Genomic DNA, 18,282 nt, shown 5'->3' with positions numbered 1-18,282 from the left:
TTAAGGAAACTAAACTACAGTAGTTGTCCGTCTGCCTATCCTTTGAGTGTTAATGGCAAAAAAACCTAAACCAACCAAACAAAAAGTCTTGGGGGTCAATGAACACCGTCAGAGCTGCACCTCCTTTTACTGCGATGTAATTGGTAACACGAGATGTCCTAATAGGTGGTTTTGTTTTTCCTCCCTCTTCTAGACGATGGACAGAGAGTTCAGAAAGTGGATGAAATGGTATGGGAAAAAACATGCAGAATACACAGTGAGTGAAATTCAGCTGAAAAACTTTGTGATCCATGCTGATGTACACAATTTGCAAAGTCCTCTTCAGCCTTTCACCAGCCAAGCAGCAGTATGAGTCATATCTGCTTCCTGGCTTTTATCTTGATCCTGAGGATGGTGTTCTCCAAGACATCCTCCCAGGCCCCTCTCTTTGTCTTGCTTGACATGTGGTATGGTGTTATTGGGAGTACTTTCAAGTCTTTTCAGAAGCTCTTGGAAGATTTATTCTTCTAAAACGTTGTCATTTTAACTGGGGCTGCCATGTGTCTTCTGTTTGTATTAAATCTCCTTTTACTTCACCCCCTGCCCCCGCCTCTCTCCGCGCTATGGGGATTCTCCTGGGTAGGCTATTGAAAATGGCAGTTCCTCCTTGGGTTTCTGAAATCTCCTGCTAGAAACAAAAGCCGAAGCTTTGGTTCTGCAGGCAGGTGAAGGTGTGGTCACCTGGGACAGGTGGTGGAGGGGGTGGGACGGCAGGGGTTTCAACATTGGGGAGCATGGGGTGGAAGTTCTGGATGAATGCCAGCACTGTGAGATTAGAGCAGAAAACTCCAGGACCAATTAACAGGATAGATGGTTTGTAGTTGGAAGTAAGGGGTGGGTTGTGGGCTCAGGAAGGATGGTGGGTGATTAGTTCTGATTTGGAAAGGATTGGAATTAGATGCTCTGAGGGTAGAGCAAGAGCAGGGGGAGTAAATGGGTCATCACAGGGCATCTCTCTACTTGGGGCTAGGGACACATGTTGAAATAGCTTTCCGCTTCCTCCGAATGTTACTTAACCGTTGTGGATGTGTTTTCCACTCTGTAACGATAGTGTGAAGCATGTGCAGAGTCATACACTGCCTTGTGCCATTCCTTCCCCTTTTCCTTTTCTCCCTCTTCTTAAATGTCATTAAGAAAGTCTGCTTCCTAGTTAATCACTTTCCAGTGAGGAAATGTATGTAATCATAGTACAATAGGAACCCACTGGGAGTTTTGAAAATACATTTATGCTTCTCCTACTACTTTCCTATGGTCAAGGAAGAGGCTGGATGGATCAGGGTTGTTCCCTAATTGCCCAGAGTTCAGAAGTTGCAGCTACCAATGCGTACTGCAGTTGAAGTGCGAGCAAGTGTTTGGGGAACTACTTCTTCATTTTCCTTTTGCACAGAGCCATTATTGCTATGTTACCAGAATGGTTTGAACTGCAGGGCTTTCAGCGTTCCAGCAGTGTGGGATCAAATGGCAGGTCGTAGATGGCCAGCCTTTATTTCCCAATTTTCGGTGTCTGCTGGGATCCCTGGTGCTCTTTAGAGGGCTTATCTTGTAACGAAGGATACTGTAACTCTCCCTTCAGGAAGCAGGCTGGAGAAGGTGGTAGTGCCACCTGCCTCTGTGCACTTTCTTCCTGAAATGCCTTTACTGTATAGCGTGATTTTCTTCAGAGGGATGCTGGGCCTGCTGTGGGACTAGTTTGTAGGAGGATTGATATCAGGCTGCTAACTCTTTCCTGCTGTGGAAACACTGTGAATGCTTTACTTTTCATGAAGTGGCCATATGGCATTTTTCCATTGTGTCACCCAGCTGGCATTACATGAAAGGAATCGTTACTGAAGATACTCTGCTTATGAGCTGTGTAATTTAAAGAATAGGATAGGAACTTGGACTAAAATATTGAAAGCATATTGATTGCCGTAGGCAGCGAGCATTTCCATATTGTGCATTCCAAGTGACAGAGTCTGGTACTATATTGAAACAAAGCTACTTATTTTTTGCTAGGTTCTTTGGCTTTTATAAGTCTTTTCTGAAAAGTGTTTAGAGTAAAATTTCTCTTGAGTATGCAGTCTGCTTCCCTGGGAAGGGCTGAACACTTGCAGCACTTCTTGTCTTAAGGAGAGTTGGTTTCCTATCACCTTGTCACAGTGATGCTTGAAGATAGATTTTGGTCTTTTACATGTAGACATACAGGGCAGATTTTATTTAGTTTTTATTGCTTCATCAAACATCCTAGGCTTACAATTGCGTTTTTTTGCCAAACAGTATATTTTCTTTAGTAATTTCTTAGATAGCATCTTCTATAGGTGACTATCATTAAACAGAGAGCAAACTTGTCTCATAATGCAGCTAGAAGACACTGGAAGGCACGGAATTAAAAGCCTGGTATCTTTATCTTTCTGGAAAACAACTTTGTCCCTGCAAAATGCTTAGTGGGGTCCCAAAATTCCAAATGTTGGAGACAAAATAAGCACAAATTGAAATAGTCTTTCATCAGCAGAGCTTAACTTGTGAATTCCACTCTAATGTTTTAGGCAGTCATATGAAAAATAAATATTTTGAGAAGAATAAAGTGTTGGAGGAGGGAAGCTTGGCAGAAGTTCAGTGGGAAGAAGCCTCAGATCCCACCTGCAGCTTTGTCTGAATAATGTGGATGGTGGTTTTGACTTCATGCACGTAACAGCTGCCTCGCTGTAAAAGTAAAAATTGTGGTACATAAGGCAGCGATAAATCCTGGAGTTGGGCCTGCAGGGTTGTGTTGGTGTTGGTTTTTTTTTTAAACAGCCAAGAGCCTAGTACAATTATAGGTTTCCAATACAAATGGGTTTTTGATTTCTCACTGAAAAGTGATCTGCTGCTTGTCTTAAGTCTTGTCTTTTAGCTAACACTGTTTTGGTGAGGCAATGGTTGATTGCCCTTACCAGCTCTGCAACCATCAGATTCACTTCCTTGCCTTCCCCACCGGAATATTCTTGTTACTGCTGGAAGTTCTGAGCTTGGGACACGTGAATTCTGATGAGCAAGGTCCAGTGACAACATTTAAAATAAACCCTGATTGTCCAGGTATATTTCCATTCTATTTTGTCTACAATCATAGAAAAAAGTCTCTTTTGAGAAATGGTTCCATACAAAATATGCAGAGTCACATATATGCAAATCTTTTCAGTAAAACAAAACATCTTTGCGTAGTCACTTTCCAGATGATAATTGCACGTTAAACTTCACCAGTAGCTAGTGGCAAAGTGTCTTGAGGCATGTTGGATACCTAAGGCTTCTGTAGAGCTAGAGCTGCTACTAATGGGTCATCGCTGCAGCTTTAGAGTGGGAAGATCCATTTGGGTCGTGAGAAGAGTGGGAGAAAGGTTGCTCATCATACGTTGGCTTGTAAGTCTCCTGATCTCTAGCTATTGTAGGTAATCGTATGTCATAATCCTGTTAAATGAACTGAATTTCATTTTAAATGATGAGCTCTTCAATCTCATGATTCTAATTGGGGGAAAAAAATAAAAACCCAAGAGTGTAACACTTTCCGATAAGAATCTTTCTTAGTTTTTCTATTCAACTGTTATGTTTCAACTTGCTATATTTACATGCCTGTGCTGTGGTTGTATGGTTGTTGATGTCGAATTCCTGATCGGTTAGGGATAATCATATTCTTTGCTAGTCTTCTCTTTTGCATTTGGAGGGAATGCATTATACTTCTACGGCTTTTTTCATCATCATCAGCTGTTTCAGCTTTTTGGACTAGAATGTCCCACTTCCAACACATCTCACTTTGTTTCCACTCCTTTTATCATCTTGTTTCTCTTCCCATGGAACTGAGAAGTTTCCAAGATTAGCCTTACCCCATTCTTTTCAAGAAAACGGTTGTCTGAAGGAAACAGGAGACTTTTCTAAGGTCATTAGGCCTAGATAATTAGAGAGTCTTTCTTGGGGAATTTTTGCACATGTGCAGTCATCAAATTAAAAAGCGGTATTGCAATTAAGAGGCAGATGGGTTTTCATGGTTTCTAACTGTAAATATCCTCATGTGGCCTCAAAATCAGAGCCATCTCCAGGTATCTAGGGCACAATGCTGAGATTGCCACGTAGCAGAAAGTGCTTAAATGTTCTTCCTGGGGTACCCTTGAAGAAAGTTTTCAGTGTGTCCTCAGTGCCTACTACCCATTGTACTCTTCTGCTAGGGGAAAGTATTCCTCCAGTCGTAGGTTAGAGTAGGTCTCTGCAAGCGAAGGTGGCGGTAGCTGCAGTCGCGTGTTCTGCTGAAGACAAGGTTTTGTTTTGTTTTTGTTTACTCAGGGTTGTTAGAGAATACCTTCCACTGTTCCATAAAAGCTTGTTTTAGCAGTAGGTGGAAATCATCTACAAGTCTTCAAAATAAGTGTAGGAAAACAGGTCGGCGTTGCTAAAGGCTGGGATTTTGGCTGGATGGACATCTCTGACACGTGTGCTGTCCGCTCAGAGGAAACCCCAGTAGCTTCTAATTGCTGAAGATGCTCTGTGGTTCAGCCCCATGGGTTAGAGGTGATTTTTGTTGTGCATAGAACAGTGGAAGCCTGGCATCTGTAAGCTTGCAGGCTTGTCTCTGAGTTTGAGGTGCCCTTTCTGGCTTGTTTTCCTGGAAGTCTCTGTTCTGAGCAAAAGCGGAGTGATTTGTGTAGGAGTTTCATTGTCTCTTGTTGCCTGATACCAGCCGCTGGTTTGTGGGGATAACTGACATCACCTGTACTTAAAAACTTCCATTGCTTAACAGTACCCTGCAGCTGAGGAAAGGGCAAGATATCTGTTTGTCCCAGATATTTTTGAATGCCCTATTTCAGCGGGAAACTTGATGTTTTGGTATTTGAAAAGCCCTCCAAACATCCCCTGTGGCTTTGAAATGATGCCACATTTTGGAGGTTTGGATTCATGCCTCCAGTTATTTTTGAAAAGAACAGGAACCTAAAAATAACCATGTGTACTTTTCCAGGCAGAAATGACTAGTTTTTGTGAGCCAAGTGTTTGCATGGAGGCTGCTGGAATGAGGCATTCTGCGTGTGAATTTATGGCTTTGTGTAGCCGGTCAAACAGAGCGTTACCAGAGAGACTCCAGCCCAGCGCTGGGGCGAGAACGGAGCCCTCCTCCGCGGCAGAGGGGCTTGACCTTCATAAACTGTTGCTCTGCTACGTGATGAATGCACAGCCGCTGGAGTGTACCTCTTGTTGCTTCCCCCGGGCGGTGACCTGCCGGTTTTCTTCGAGTTATAGGAATCAGATGCCGTTGAGCGTATTTCTGCAGTCTCTGTAGAGCAAATTTATCTGTTTGAAAAACCTGAATAAAAACCTGTTTTGGCTTCTAAATTTAGAAACAATGCAGGTTGGCAGCTCTCTGAAGCGGATTTCACTGAGCTAATTATCCTTTTAGATAAAGCATGTCTCCTGCATTGTATAATCAGATGAAAATATCTGCATTACAGATGGTCCCTTCCATTCATTATTCACTAAGGAGATTAAGTTTCGCAGAGAGAGGAGGAACAGGATGGGGGTGGGGACAGCAATGGGAAGAGATTGAGTGCATCCCTGTAGCTGTCACCGCTGCTTTGCATGGGCGTGCCAGCTTCTCCCTACATGACCATAATGGATCATGTTCTTCTACTGGTTTAGCTACTGCAGCCCTTGGCCAGGAGTTAGTTAGCTGGCATTTCCTTACCAGTTCTTGTTTCGCTCTCAGAATTATTGTAAACCACTGGGATTTTGGGGGGGATTTTGTTGGGTTCCCTGTGTCAGCTGATGGGGAAGGCCCTACTTTCCTCCTTTTAGGCCATCATTTATTGATCGCTGCTCCCCAAGTACAGTAGGTGAAGAAACTGGTCATCAGGAGTAGGCAATCAGATAGCTCTTGTACTGTGCTTTGAATGTAGCAGACCGCTGATCCAGGAATCACTGTCTTGCTTCCAGAGGGGAAAAAATAACCAATTTACTGCCAACCACAGTTGACCATCTGGTTATTTCTGTAGTCCAGTATTTTTCCTGGTGAGATTTTTCCCTCAACTATTGGCTAAGTATGAGCTAGGGTAGCATCACAATACAAAAATAGACGGGTTTAAACAGGGCTGAGGTTCATTTGAATTGTAACATGGCTATATCTTGCAAAAGTAGATGGGGAAAAAGTGTTCAGCCTCCATGTGTTATATCATGGAGATGTTGGTTGTAACTGCGTTCTTCCTAACCACATAGGCAGGACAAAATACAGTGTAACTGGATCCAAATAAAGTATAACAGCCACTTGGGTTTGATTTCAAGACCTTTATATGAAGCTTAGTATTTCAAAATAGTTTCATGTTACGCTGGTTCTTTGTTCTCTTGCTAGACTATGGCTTTATAATCCTGCTTCCTTATTTTTCAAATGTTTTTCTTTCTCCTGTTAGTGTATGAAAACCTCATGTAGACATTAGAAACTGTGTGGTGTGGAGGACTGCAATATAGAAGCTGACTTGCAAAAATGGTTGTGAAATAAATGTAGTTGCCTTGTATGTGGGTTTTCTTCTACTGTGTCTTGGTTACTCAACCATGAAACTATTTACTACATGAACAGATAAGACTTTGAGACAAAATTATCTCTTAAAAATAATCTGGAGATGGTCTCCATTCACAAATAGGCATATAGAGCTCCAGAAAAAATGTTTCCGTATATGAAGTGAGAACAACTCAGTACTCTTCAGAACTGTTCTGATGTTGCATTGAGTTTCTGGTTTAGGTATTGAAAATACCTAGTAGTATGTTGTTAGGTTGGATCTCTCTGAGTTCAGTCTCCAATATATGCTTTGTTTTTACTATAGCGGGGATATCAAAACATGCATCCCCTCCCAGCAGGTGTGAGAATACAGGTAGTAATTCTGCTTTAAACTCTTATTTCAGCCTAGCAGAACAGATAATTCTGACTAACTTTAGTTATTCTAGCTTACTGTTTTCAGCATGTTTAGTTTCTAACGCTTAAGGCTCTTTGCATAGTTCTTGATCTCTTCCTGGAGAACCCTCGATGTTCGCTTTTCTCAGCCCGCTTGCACAGTGTGTAGCAGCAGGGTGTTTAGACTACTTTTTTGGGTTTTTTTTCCCCTCCTTTCCTCCTGAGAAGCAGACCTACTCCTGTTGGCAACTGTGGCTTTGTCCTTCACAGTGGCTCAGACAGGTTTACCTCTGTTTGTCATCCCTTCTGTGGCTCTGTGTGGCATCAGGCTGCTCTGCTGGGAAGAGAAAGCTATGGTGGAAGACACCAGGCCCTGGTGCTTCACTGAGACAGGTATCCTGGCTTAGCTAGCGAGGTTTGGAAGGGTCTTGAGTGTGTCTGCATTGCAGTGTAGGCACTTCTGTTTAAATTGTCACTAAACGAGAGTAAGTGCTGGCATGTGAAATGTTCACTTCTTTCCATACAAAGGAATACATGCAGAAAAAGGATGCTAAGCAGTCACTGTTGTTGCTTTGATGTTCCTGAGGTTCTGATACAAGCCATCATCTTACTTGCCCCTTTAAAGTGTGTCATCATCATTAATTATATAGTTGTGTATTATTTTTTCTCTCCTCCTCTTATCTTCCTCTCCCAACCCTCCTTCTGCCTTACTTGTGGCACAGCAAAACAGCATGGTCCATAGATTCCTCTCATTTCGAAAGCACAACTGAGAAATGCTAATCTGTGGAAAAGCTATGTAGTTGCGGGTATTAACCTGGGACTTGATGTGGTTTCATCAGAAAGATGCTATATAAGTCACTGAAGTTACAACTGTAATTATTTTCAAATAAGGCCTTTCTGTTACTTGATTTCCAATTTGAAAGTGTTAGAAGCATTCAAGATTTATATTTAGTACTACAGAAAAATCAGATGCTTGTCTGTCCGTTGCAACAAGAGCCTGAATCATGAGCCAGTGTTTCCAGCAAGCGCTGTGCCGAATCTCTTTGCTCTGGTTCCCCCTCTGCTAAGAGGGGCTGACTGAACCACGGGAGCACAGTCTTCATAGGGCATTGTTGATACCCAGAGACCCTTCCCCGTTTATCCCATGGCAGGAGAGCAGCTGAGGGTGGGAGCAGAGAGGGAGGCACCTCCGGGACCCGAGGAACGGGCAGAGCCAGCTGGTGCTCTGGGTGCTTCATCTCCTCGGTATTTCCTAAAGACTTCATTTGGCCTTATTTGTAGTAGTAGTATCGCTGTCTTGGTACAGCATGTTTGGCCTTCTCCAAAGGAAAAGGGTTATGGAGCAGAAAGGAACAATGTTAACTCTTGTGTGTGTGTGTGTGGTTTTTTGTGTTCTTTGTCTTTTTTTAAGCTGGAAAGAGGTGACTTCCTCTCGGAAGAATGGAGAGAGAGAATTGCAAACACAAGGTACAGTACGGCAATTGAATGCTGCTTTATGAACTGAATATTTGGGAGTTTGTATAACGGAAATTGGGAGGCTGGCCAGCTTTTTATATAGAATTTCCATAGCAAATACCAAAAGTCTATCTGCCAACTTTTATGCTGGCCTCTTTAGATCCTGTTTTCTGACTAGAAGAATGGGTTTAAATGCATGTCCCATGATACTGCATACAAGGGTGTATCCAAGATAAATTCTGGTTATACAGAGAAGTATAAATCTCTGTTTGTTTTGCATATCCTTGTAGTTCATGTCAGTGATTCTGGCAAAACACTAGTTATCTTGGCTATTGGTGCATACAGCTAGGCTCACTTTCCATTTGAAAAAAAGCAAAAGACCCAAGTGAGTCTGTTGCAACTTAAAGTGGGAATTCATTTAAGCTGATGGTCTTGAAGATTATTTCTGTGAAGATATGTACAGAGGGTTAGACTCCTTTTTGATGGTAGCAAAAAGGGAATAAATTGTTAAAAGCATAAAATACTCTTCTGTATTTTTAAAGGCTTTGCATTCTTTCAGCCTTATGTACAGAAAAAGAAGTCTTTATTTTTATATGACCTTCTGGGCCACCCTGTTATATGGGGGAATGGAAGACAGTTGCCAAAGAGGACTCTCTGAAAGTCTTCAGCATTGTGGCAATTTATGGATTGCTTCCAAGACACTGTTCTAAGAGTACTCCATCAAGAAGGCGTCTGCCAGGCTGATGACTTTTGCATTATTATGTACCTCAATTAAACTTCTGGAGGTGCCTTTTAATTTGTGGACAGACTCTTCCCAGCCTTGCAGCATAGTGGGGTTTTGCTTTGTTGCTTGCTATTCCAAATGCACACTCCTCTGCTGTCTGTGCAATTTTCCTTGGAACAAATTTAATTTTTTTTAAAATTTTTTATTTTGTAGCTAAAGTACATCTAACTGTATGCAGAAATGCTGGTAGATGTTTATTTTGTATAGTATGCAGCTAATTGTATGCCTGCTGATGCACAGCCACCATGCTCTCTGATACAGAAATCCAAAAAGAATTAGCTTTTTGCTCACAACTGTTAGGTGTTTGTGTTTGTTCCGAGTGCGCCAACTGTTCAGCGTCTGCTCTATCTAATGAGACTGGAGATTGTCTGACGAATTCACATTGGAGCCATCCAATCTTAGGGAGTACATTGAAGTGTCACCCTTCCCGTGAGCGTGGACCGGTGGTCAGGCTCTGAAGGGAAGGGTGCATTTGTACCAGAACACAGTTCTACGTGGTTGAGTGCTGACATGTAAGCAGACTGTGCAGCACGCAGTATTCCTGTTAATAACTGTACTTCTGGCTTAGCAATACGTGCTGAAAAGAGGGCTGAAGTCAAGGTGGAGTGGGGGCTCCTGTGCTCCTGTCATGTGCATACAAAATACTGTGCCAGAATGAACACTAAAAAAAATGTATCTGGCAAGCTATGTCTTTTTCCCTTCCTTCCCTGGATGTTTTCTAGTCCCATTAATATGCTTGGCTCTTTTGCAAGGCCTCTTTTTTGGCATGCGCTGGGAAGGAGGAGGAAGAAACCCCTGCTAGCCTTACTTGCCAGGCAGGGTTTCCCAAATTTCCAAGAGCAAGGCGTAGCAAGAATAACTTTTTTTTTCCTTGGTGTATAAACATTTTTTTCATCCGTGGTTTTTAATAGCTTTGGCTGCTGCTCTTAAACTCAGTGTCCTTATTGAACATGTTTCATGTGTGGAGGCACTAGGAGGGGAGTTTTCAAACAGACCTCTTGCAAAGAAATCAGTTCTTCATGTTGAAACAATATGCCAGAATGGCTTTCACAGTTTATGCGTGCAGGGTGCTCAACGGCTTCCAAGAGATGTTGAGGACTCCTGTTGCAAGCTGGTAGGAAAGGAGCACCAGAGACAATTAGACCAGGCCCAGGCTCTTAAAAATAGAGGGGTATTTCTTTTTTAATCAGTGATGTGTTCTGTTTCTTTCCCAAACATTTTTATCATTTGTGTGATTCTACCTATGTGCTGGTTTCTTTGTTTCCGTATGACGGGTTTTTTTTCAGGAACAAAACCCCCTCATTGGATTTCCTAACCCAGAAAGAAAGATGTCAATCCTCTGTTGTGGGTTAGGTGTGTTGTGAAGTGCCAGGTTTAGGACAGGGAAGACGTGCTGAGAGATGTCAGCTGTCTTTTTGCATTATGGGGGAATTTAGAGCTAGAAGAGAAAATATATTTTGATATTTTGCTGTAATATTTTAAATGCACGTGAAGAAGTAATGGGATGAAATGGATGTCTGTTGTGTTGGAGTATAGCTTTTCATGTGTGCATTAACTACTGTAAGTGTGTTGGTAGTTGCTATGTTGGTGTTTGATTGCACCATGGCAGAGGGGTGAAAACATTTTGCACGTTGTTTTTATGTTGAAACTTACGGTGCAAAACTCAGCTGTATGCTGAGAGGAACTGTCAGAGCAGGACGCCTTTGAAATTTTTAAAATGTAATTATGTGGGTAGTGTCTGTGAATGCTAAAGGTAAGGTACTGTTTTGTGTCACTATGCAAGAAGAAAGCTTTTTGTTAGATGGAAGTAGCTGTATAGTCAGGGGCAAGCAGCGTTTTTCAGTTTCGAAAGTAGCTGTAAAGGCTATGAGTGACTGTGACTTGTGGTTGTGGGGGGTAGTTGTGTGTGTATACTTGGGTGCCATTTGCCTGTCCCTGTTCATTAACTAGACCTTATCTTGCAGTGTTATTTTTGTGAATAATTTTGCCTTTGGTCCTGAGGTGGATCACCAACTGAAGGAGCGATTTGCGAACATGAAGGAAGGTAACAAATCGAACTTAAAACCTTTTTCCATTGGTTTCCTGCTTACTGTGGGAGCTGGTGGTGGTAAGGGCTTAGTTACAGCCATCAGGAGCCAGGTTGGTGGGTTTTGTTCTGTGACTTGCGGGCAAGCGTCTGCACCACAATGGTTATTTCTTGGGCTTTTTACTTCCCATCTCAATATCTATTCTGACCTACCTGGTTACTTGGAAGTAGCTCTGCATGTGAAGACTCTCTGCGGAGCTCTGTTGGGGTGGGAGGAACTGCCAGTCCTTTCTTACCTGTTACGGGAGCCGACAAAACATGCAACGGCCAAGACTGCAAAGCTTCCTAACTGCATAGGCATGGCTTTGTATATCCAGTTTCTGTAACTGTATACTGAATTCAGTTACTGGATTCTCCTATTTAAAGTTGTCACATTTAGTACTGGGTGTTAACTAATAAGTATCAAAATGGGGACACTGTCACTGGATGTCTTGTGTGATGCTTGAGAAGTCGCACTGCAGACGGTAGTGGCCGGGGATGCCCAGTAACCCCACTGTGGCCCTTACGTTGCCCGAGGTGTCTTTTTTTCCTTCCTCTTAACCGCTTGGATAAGTAACAATTTATTTGGTTATGGCAGAAATTACAAAAATAAGTATTTCTGAGAAGAAAAATGTGTGGCATGAACAAAGAAGCTGTGGCTTCCCATAGTACAGCTTTGTGCTGAAATAAATTATGTGACTTTTGGGCTCTGTTGCAAACCGTAAAACCCCCGAACTTAAGCTGTCGTCTTTAATTTTAGTGGTTGATTTTTTTTTTTTAAACTTTTGTTTAGTGGTGGCTTGAGAGAAGTGGCAAGGTGGGGAAGGTTCAAGCACTCTTTACAAAATGAAGAAACCTTAGTTCTCTTCCCAGAAGGTGCTCAGGCTCTGTGCCTTGGGCTGAATGACCGCAAATAGCTGTGAAATGCAGATTAGCATTCTTTTAAATAAAAGGGCTTTGGGGGCTTGTGTTAGCATAAAAGATGCTAACTAGGAATGAGATAGTGGTGTTCCTAATTGAAATTTCTATAGATTGCCACTGAGAATTAATGCGCTCTTTTCTTTTGAAGTGTTTTAAGATGTGTCATTTTAAAGTGATCCTTGAGGTGTCACCTCATAGCTACCTAGCAGGACTAATATATTCACTTTCTTAGATGCTGTCAGAATAAGTTTTAAGTAATTTTCTTTTTTTTTTTTTTTTTTGCAATGATATAAGTGGTAGTTTTATTAGGGCTGCTCTTTAAGGCTCTGTCTGGGTTATGTTTAATAAGTAGTCATTTCTAGAAGCAACTGTGGTAGCTGACGTTGCTTTTTTTTTTCTCTTTTTCCAGGTGGGAGAATTGTGTCCTCAAAACCTTTTGCACCTCTAAATTTTAGAATTAACAGTCGAAACTTGAGTGGTATGATTGCCCTTTTTATTGTTCATTACAATTATGGTGTATTCATTATCTGAACATGTCTGTAGTGGGTTTTTGTTGCTCTTTAAAGAGTTGTGTGAGTAAATAGAAAAATGCTGTTGTATTATTATAGCATACATGCCAAAGTGACATGTATTTAAAATCAAACAAGCAAAAAACCCACCCAACACTGGAACAAACAGACACTCTTTTTATGGGGTTCATCCTGCTGTGTTTAATGTCTATAATGTCAATGTTTCCCTGGCTGGGCATCTTTTATAGTTGAAGAGAAATAAGGTGTTTTAAGGGCGTGGTTTGTTTCTTTAACTACAAAGAGCAGCAGTGACTAACTTGCATGCAAATTCCTTATACCATAGCTGTCTAAATTTGGACAGGTAAATCTCACCAGTCATGATTTGTTAGGCTTAGAAGCTGACATGTTCAACTTTGAATGCCTTGTCTTCTGTACTGTAAATTGATCAAACAGACCTATCCCATAAATGCCCAGTTGCTGTGTCTGTTTTATTGTCAACAAAGTTTTGTTTTTCTTCCCTTTTGAACATAGTAGACTTGGTATTTGCCAATGTTGTCCTTTGCAAGTACGTGAACTGCAGTTTAATGAGGTTTTGAGATTACTAACACCTGTGTTGTTGGTTTTGCTTCTGACCTTTTTTCAATTTTTATTGTTGAAATTTTTGAAGCAAAAGAATGATCCAAGCTTGGTTTTACACATATTTATTGTGTCCAGTGCAAAACATTCCCTAAATTTAAAAAATGCCTTATTCCCCTCCTTGTGCAAACATGGCAAGTAACATACTGAGTTACAAATCTCAAGCTGTGCTTTCTGTTTTGGCCTGACACTCATGGTAAACTGCTTTTCAAGAATAGCAATTTGAAGACTGTCATTAAGGCATTTCACTGAAATAGTGCCATTGTGAGTTATTTTTACTGAGCTTGAATTGTTGTGAATGTCCTGTGCATCGGACACCCAAAACTGCCCTTTTCCTTCCTGTTTGATACTCTTTTCTGTGTCATCTGATTGTTCGGAACCTTATTAACTGCTGGGTCCTGGCCTGCCAATCCTTTGTAGATGTGTACTTGAAAATAAAAGGAAAAAAAGGCAGAATGGTACTCCTGGAAATCCTCAAACCTCCAGAGAGCTGAGATCAGTCTGTCAGTTTGCTAATAAGACAAAGAGCGCCTAAGTAAAGCCTACTACCTCTTTTACAGCACACTAGAACTAGATGAAATGTAAGAAGGCACTTCTGAGGTTTCAACTGGGAGACCTGCCTACGTAAATAAATTTTTTTGGCCTCTCCAGCCTTTTCTTTCCTGGCTTCCGACCATTTTGGTATCTCTGTCTTTGCTAGGTTTGGGAGACTGCAGTTATTAAAAACGTGGTGGAGAGGCAAAGGGGCCAATGTGTACTGCTTTTTTCACCTAATAAAAGCCCTGATTATGACTGTCAGTTGAGCCAGTTCTTTATCCTATTTCAGCTTTCACCCCAGTGTGGATTCATTGGGAATTCATTTCTAGAATGCTGAAGTTTTATATAGTTTTTGTCCTTAGTAGTTCCATCTGGAAAAAGAAAGGGAAATGTGGAAAGAGTTGGGACAAACCAAAACAAGTATTAAAATGTGGTTAAAATAGTGGTTGAAGTTGCTGAATCCTAAACCTTGCTTTTTGACTTTTCTGGGTAATTTTCTATTTAATTAGAAGTGTGCCATGATTTCTTCTGCAGTCATGCCACTCACTCAGTATTCAGTGGTTATGGAAATGCTTAGACACATTCCATACCTATTAATTCTAGGGAACAAAACAAATACAGGCAAGAAAGCAAATACAAAACATGTTTGTCCCCAGTCCAAATATAGTGCAGTTACAGTTTACATGGGTTGGATCTAATGACGTTCTGTTACTGGTTCTATCTAATTAAATCCTGCCTGTTACTACAGATGTGTTGTTGCTGGGTTCCTAGTAAAAGTTGTCTCTGAGACACAGGAAAGTTCTGTTTGTTAAAAGCTTGCACTAGCACATAATTTTACTCTAGAATGGCTGACTATGTCTGAAGAAATGAAAGGTAGATCTTCCAAATTTCTTAAGTTTTCTGTAGGGTGCATGTAGCAAGAGAATAAGAAATTGCTTTTTAAACTCACTGCAATGCTTTCTTCTAGGACATTGCTATCTGAATACAAAATTTATCTTTTTGTTTTGAATATGCCTTTACTGTTGCATAGCTAGTTTCAGCTGAGTAGAACTGAGTGGTAAACTGAGCAAGCTTTGGTTCCCTAACTTGACTTTCTTCCTTTAGATATTGGCACTATAATGAGAGTTGTGGAGCTATCACCACTGAAAGGGTCTGTGTCATGGACCGGGAAACCAGTTTCTTACTACCTGCATACTATTGACCGAACCATAGTGAGTATACATCCAGGCCAGTAAATCTCTGGCTGCTTTCCCTGCTCTAGAATCAACATGCCAACTTCAGATCCTTGTTCTTGGGAATTGTTTTGGTATTTGTTTGCATTTTTACAGACCTGTAGCACACCTAATTGGAATGGGTGCGCTTCCCCAGTTACCTGTTCAGTCTAGCTGAATGTGCAGATCCTACTGCATGGCTTAGCCGCTGGCTGCTTCAGTGCAGCATGTTACACCAACAGTGTAATTACGGACAGTACTATGGTAGTCTATTAATTCGTTGAAGGTGCATAGATTTACAAGTATAATTCCTTCTCATGCTCCAGAGTATGCAACTATGCAGAATGGTGGTCTTGTGCTATAGCTTCCACAGTGAGTAAAGACTCTGTGGGTCTTTAATTCTTCGGTTTCCTTTGTGGTGTACAGACCATTTCATTCTATCATATTTAAGCAGTAAATCTCAATTTTAGTAGAACTTTCAGTTGTTGTAGAACTAGCCAAACCTCTGTAACAATGCTGATGCATTCACTGTTTTTTTTCAGTTAAAGAAAACAAACAACCCTGTAGAAATGTAAACTTTTGTGGAGAAATAGTTTATTCCCACACTGAGTTTTTTGCAATGTGATAGTAACACTATTTTTCTAAGTCTGCGGTAGTCTAATAATGGTTTTGTTAAAGAATATGCTAGAGTGCAGATAAATATTTTAGGGGAGTACAAGATTGAAGTAGCTTCATTGAAAATAACTTTCTGCTGAGTGGAGATATATGACACAAAGCTTTAAAACAAGGATAGGCAGTGGTGAAGATGATAAAACCTTGTTAAGGCTTGGATTATGTCCTGCTATACAACGTGTCTGTGTTGCTAAAAAGAATGAATGTAAATGGCTTCTTGATGTAACTTGTCAGAAGAAAACCAGTCAGAATTTCTGCAGTTCTGCATTTGTCTTAAGCTAATATTTTGTTCTCATGTATTCATCTGTCGTGACTTTGAAAATGACTATCTTATCTTTCTATTTTCAGCTTGAAAACTATTTTTCTAGTCTCAAAAATCCAAAACTCAGGGTAAGTTTCAGTCATTTTCTGTAGGAAACTCAAAATAATGGAGCAGCCACTATGAGGAATTTAGTCACTTGTTAAAGATGTACAGAATCGATAGAATATCAAATTTTCTTGATAAGCAAGGAATGTGGGTGTGGAGCTAATTGAAGTGAAGCATCATATGCCATCAAGCACTAATACAATCATGTTCAAGAGCGTTCTAATAGAGAATTAATGGGGCAGCTGCAAGGTGTTTTTCCCTTGCATTGGAGATCTATAAAGAATTATTCGTTCATTAAAGAATTGAAGTTAAAGAAGGAGATGGTAGTTTGAATCTGTCCCAGTGTTCAGCTGCATGAAAATGAAGCTGAAGAGCACTCTGAGATGTTACTTTTGGGACATGCTATTTGAGACATGAAATGTGTTGTCAGTTGCTGCAGTCTGTGCTATCACATGTGGAATTAAAATGCCAGAGGATTTTTGAGACTGTGCTGAGCTGTATTAATCTGAAACAACCAATGAGGCTGGTATTCCCAGTAAGAGAATTAAGTGAGGCCACTTAATTTAAAACTTCAGGTGAATGTTAGTCTTCAGAGTGACTTGCTTAGTAAGTGTTGAAAACAGAATAATGGTAGCTTTGAGATTGGGTTATTTCAGACTGCTGAATTCAAACTTGGGAGAAAAAAGACTTCTCAGAGTCAAAAGAAAAAATGCAGGGTGGCATCCATGTACTTTCGAACTTCTCTGCTTTTAATGGTGAGGCTATTTAAATCTGCCATTTATATGGTCTCGTTGGTAACGTGCTTAAATTGAAGAGATGTTGGAATTGCCAGAATTCTTATGCAAATTAAACCTCACCTGGAAGGTACAAGAAAGGCTTTGAGTGAGCTCCTTGAAATTTCCTGTCCTTACTGCCTAGTAGATTATCAAGCTTAAAAGTTGCTGCTTTTTTTTTTGTTAGTCTCCTCTACAGACTTGGCTAAAGTTGAATTAAAAGATGATTAATGGCTTTGCCATTTCAAGTCATGTAAGATTTTTAAAGTGATGTAGCAACACAGGAAATGTTGGGGATATAGGTAAAGCTAGTGAAATATTTAATTAATTAAAAAAAACCAAACCCAAAACCAAAACCTGTAACACCAGTGTGTGATTTGGGGGGTGGAATTGCGAGGGGCAGAATAAGAGAAGAGGTTGGACTTAATCTCCTTTGCCCTGTGGCTGCATGTTTGAGACCCATTATAGTAGGTAATGCAGTGCAAAAGGGTGACTTGCACTTATCTTCCTTTTGCCACTGAGTGTTGCCTGAGGCAGGGTCAGTTGTTTGTGGTTGTTTTTTTTTTTTTTTTAATTAGGCATTGTATGGTAAGAGCACTTACACATAGCTCTTGTGGAAGACTAAGCTGGGAAACAGAGTGGTCTGTATTAAAAAGTGATAAATATATAGAATCATTTTTTAATGTTTTTTAAACATTTATCCAGGAGGAACAAGAGGCAGCTAGACGTCGTCAACAAAGAGAAAATAAGAGCAACACAACTACGCCAACGAAGGTTCAAGAAAACAAGGTGAACACCCTGCATTTTCGTAGAGTAAATGTGTTTTCTCTTTAGCTGTGCATGAACTCATAATCTGTGTCAGGAAAAGCCTGATTCTGTGGGAAGACCGACTGTTTGTTCTGAACATGTAAACTGGTATAGCTGTTGCTGTGGACAAAAATATGATGGAGTGACTTAATAAAAGCTGCACTTGGGAATTGCACCACCAATTGTGGAAAAGGTATTGCAAGATGAATAGAATAGTTGGTTGTCCCCTCTTGCTTACCTTCAGCACCAGCTTGCAGAGCTTTCCCTGAGTCATGACCATTGAATGGAGTTCAAAATGTGCTGAGTCTTTTGCAAAGACTCATTTCCTTTCTCATTCCATTCCTGTTAGAAATGCAGTGACTGTTCATGCACAAAAACATAAAGTATTGAATGTACTTTGACTTTTTAATGAAATTCAGTTGAAGAATATAGTCAATACAGGGTGAATAATGAGCTTTTCTTAGACAACAGTTACAGATTTTCTTTTCTGTAATCTGTAAGTCCAGAAGAGAATGAGCAGAACTCTTTGGGTGTTGGGGACAGCTCTTATCCCAAGCAATTCTACTTCACTGGAATGTTATTTAACCACAATGCATCCGTTTCCTTTCATAAAATTATTAAACCAAGTT

General features: G+C 40.7%; 1 protein-coding gene across 1 annotated transcript in view; it reads left to right on the top strand.

Moving 5' to 3' along the window:
• The window catches only part of DOT1L (DOT1-like histone H3K79 methyltransferase), a gene marked incomplete at its 5' end in the record, with an annotated part of 48,992 nt that overhangs the window by 12,661 nt on the left and 18,049 nt on the right, over positions 1-18,282 (top strand). Inside the window, 7 exons of the mRNA XM_009586456.1 lie at positions 194-256; positions 8,328-8,383; positions 11,120-11,199; positions 12,551-12,619; positions 14,928-15,034; positions 16,055-16,096; positions 17,552-17,659. Coding sequence (XP_009584751.1) covers positions 194-256; positions 8,328-8,383; positions 11,120-11,199; positions 12,551-12,619; positions 14,928-15,034; positions 16,055-16,096; positions 17,552-17,659 — 525 coding nt within the window. The remainder of the gene's footprint in view (positions 1-193; positions 257-8,327; positions 8,384-11,119; positions 11,200-12,550; positions 12,620-14,927; positions 15,035-16,054; positions 16,097-17,551; positions 17,660-18,282) is intronic.

Source organism: Fulmarus glacialis, unplaced genomic scaffold (genome assembly GCF_000690835.1).
Source record: "Fulmarus glacialis isolate BGI_N327 unplaced genomic scaffold, ASM69083v1 scaffold9211, whole genome shotgun sequence".
Classification (NCBI taxonomy): domain Eukaryota; kingdom Metazoa; phylum Chordata; class Aves; order Procellariiformes; family Procellariidae; genus Fulmarus; species Fulmarus glacialis.
The sequence above is the reverse complement of the archived record's forward strand: the minus strand, read 5'-3'. Positions and strand labels throughout refer to the sequence as shown.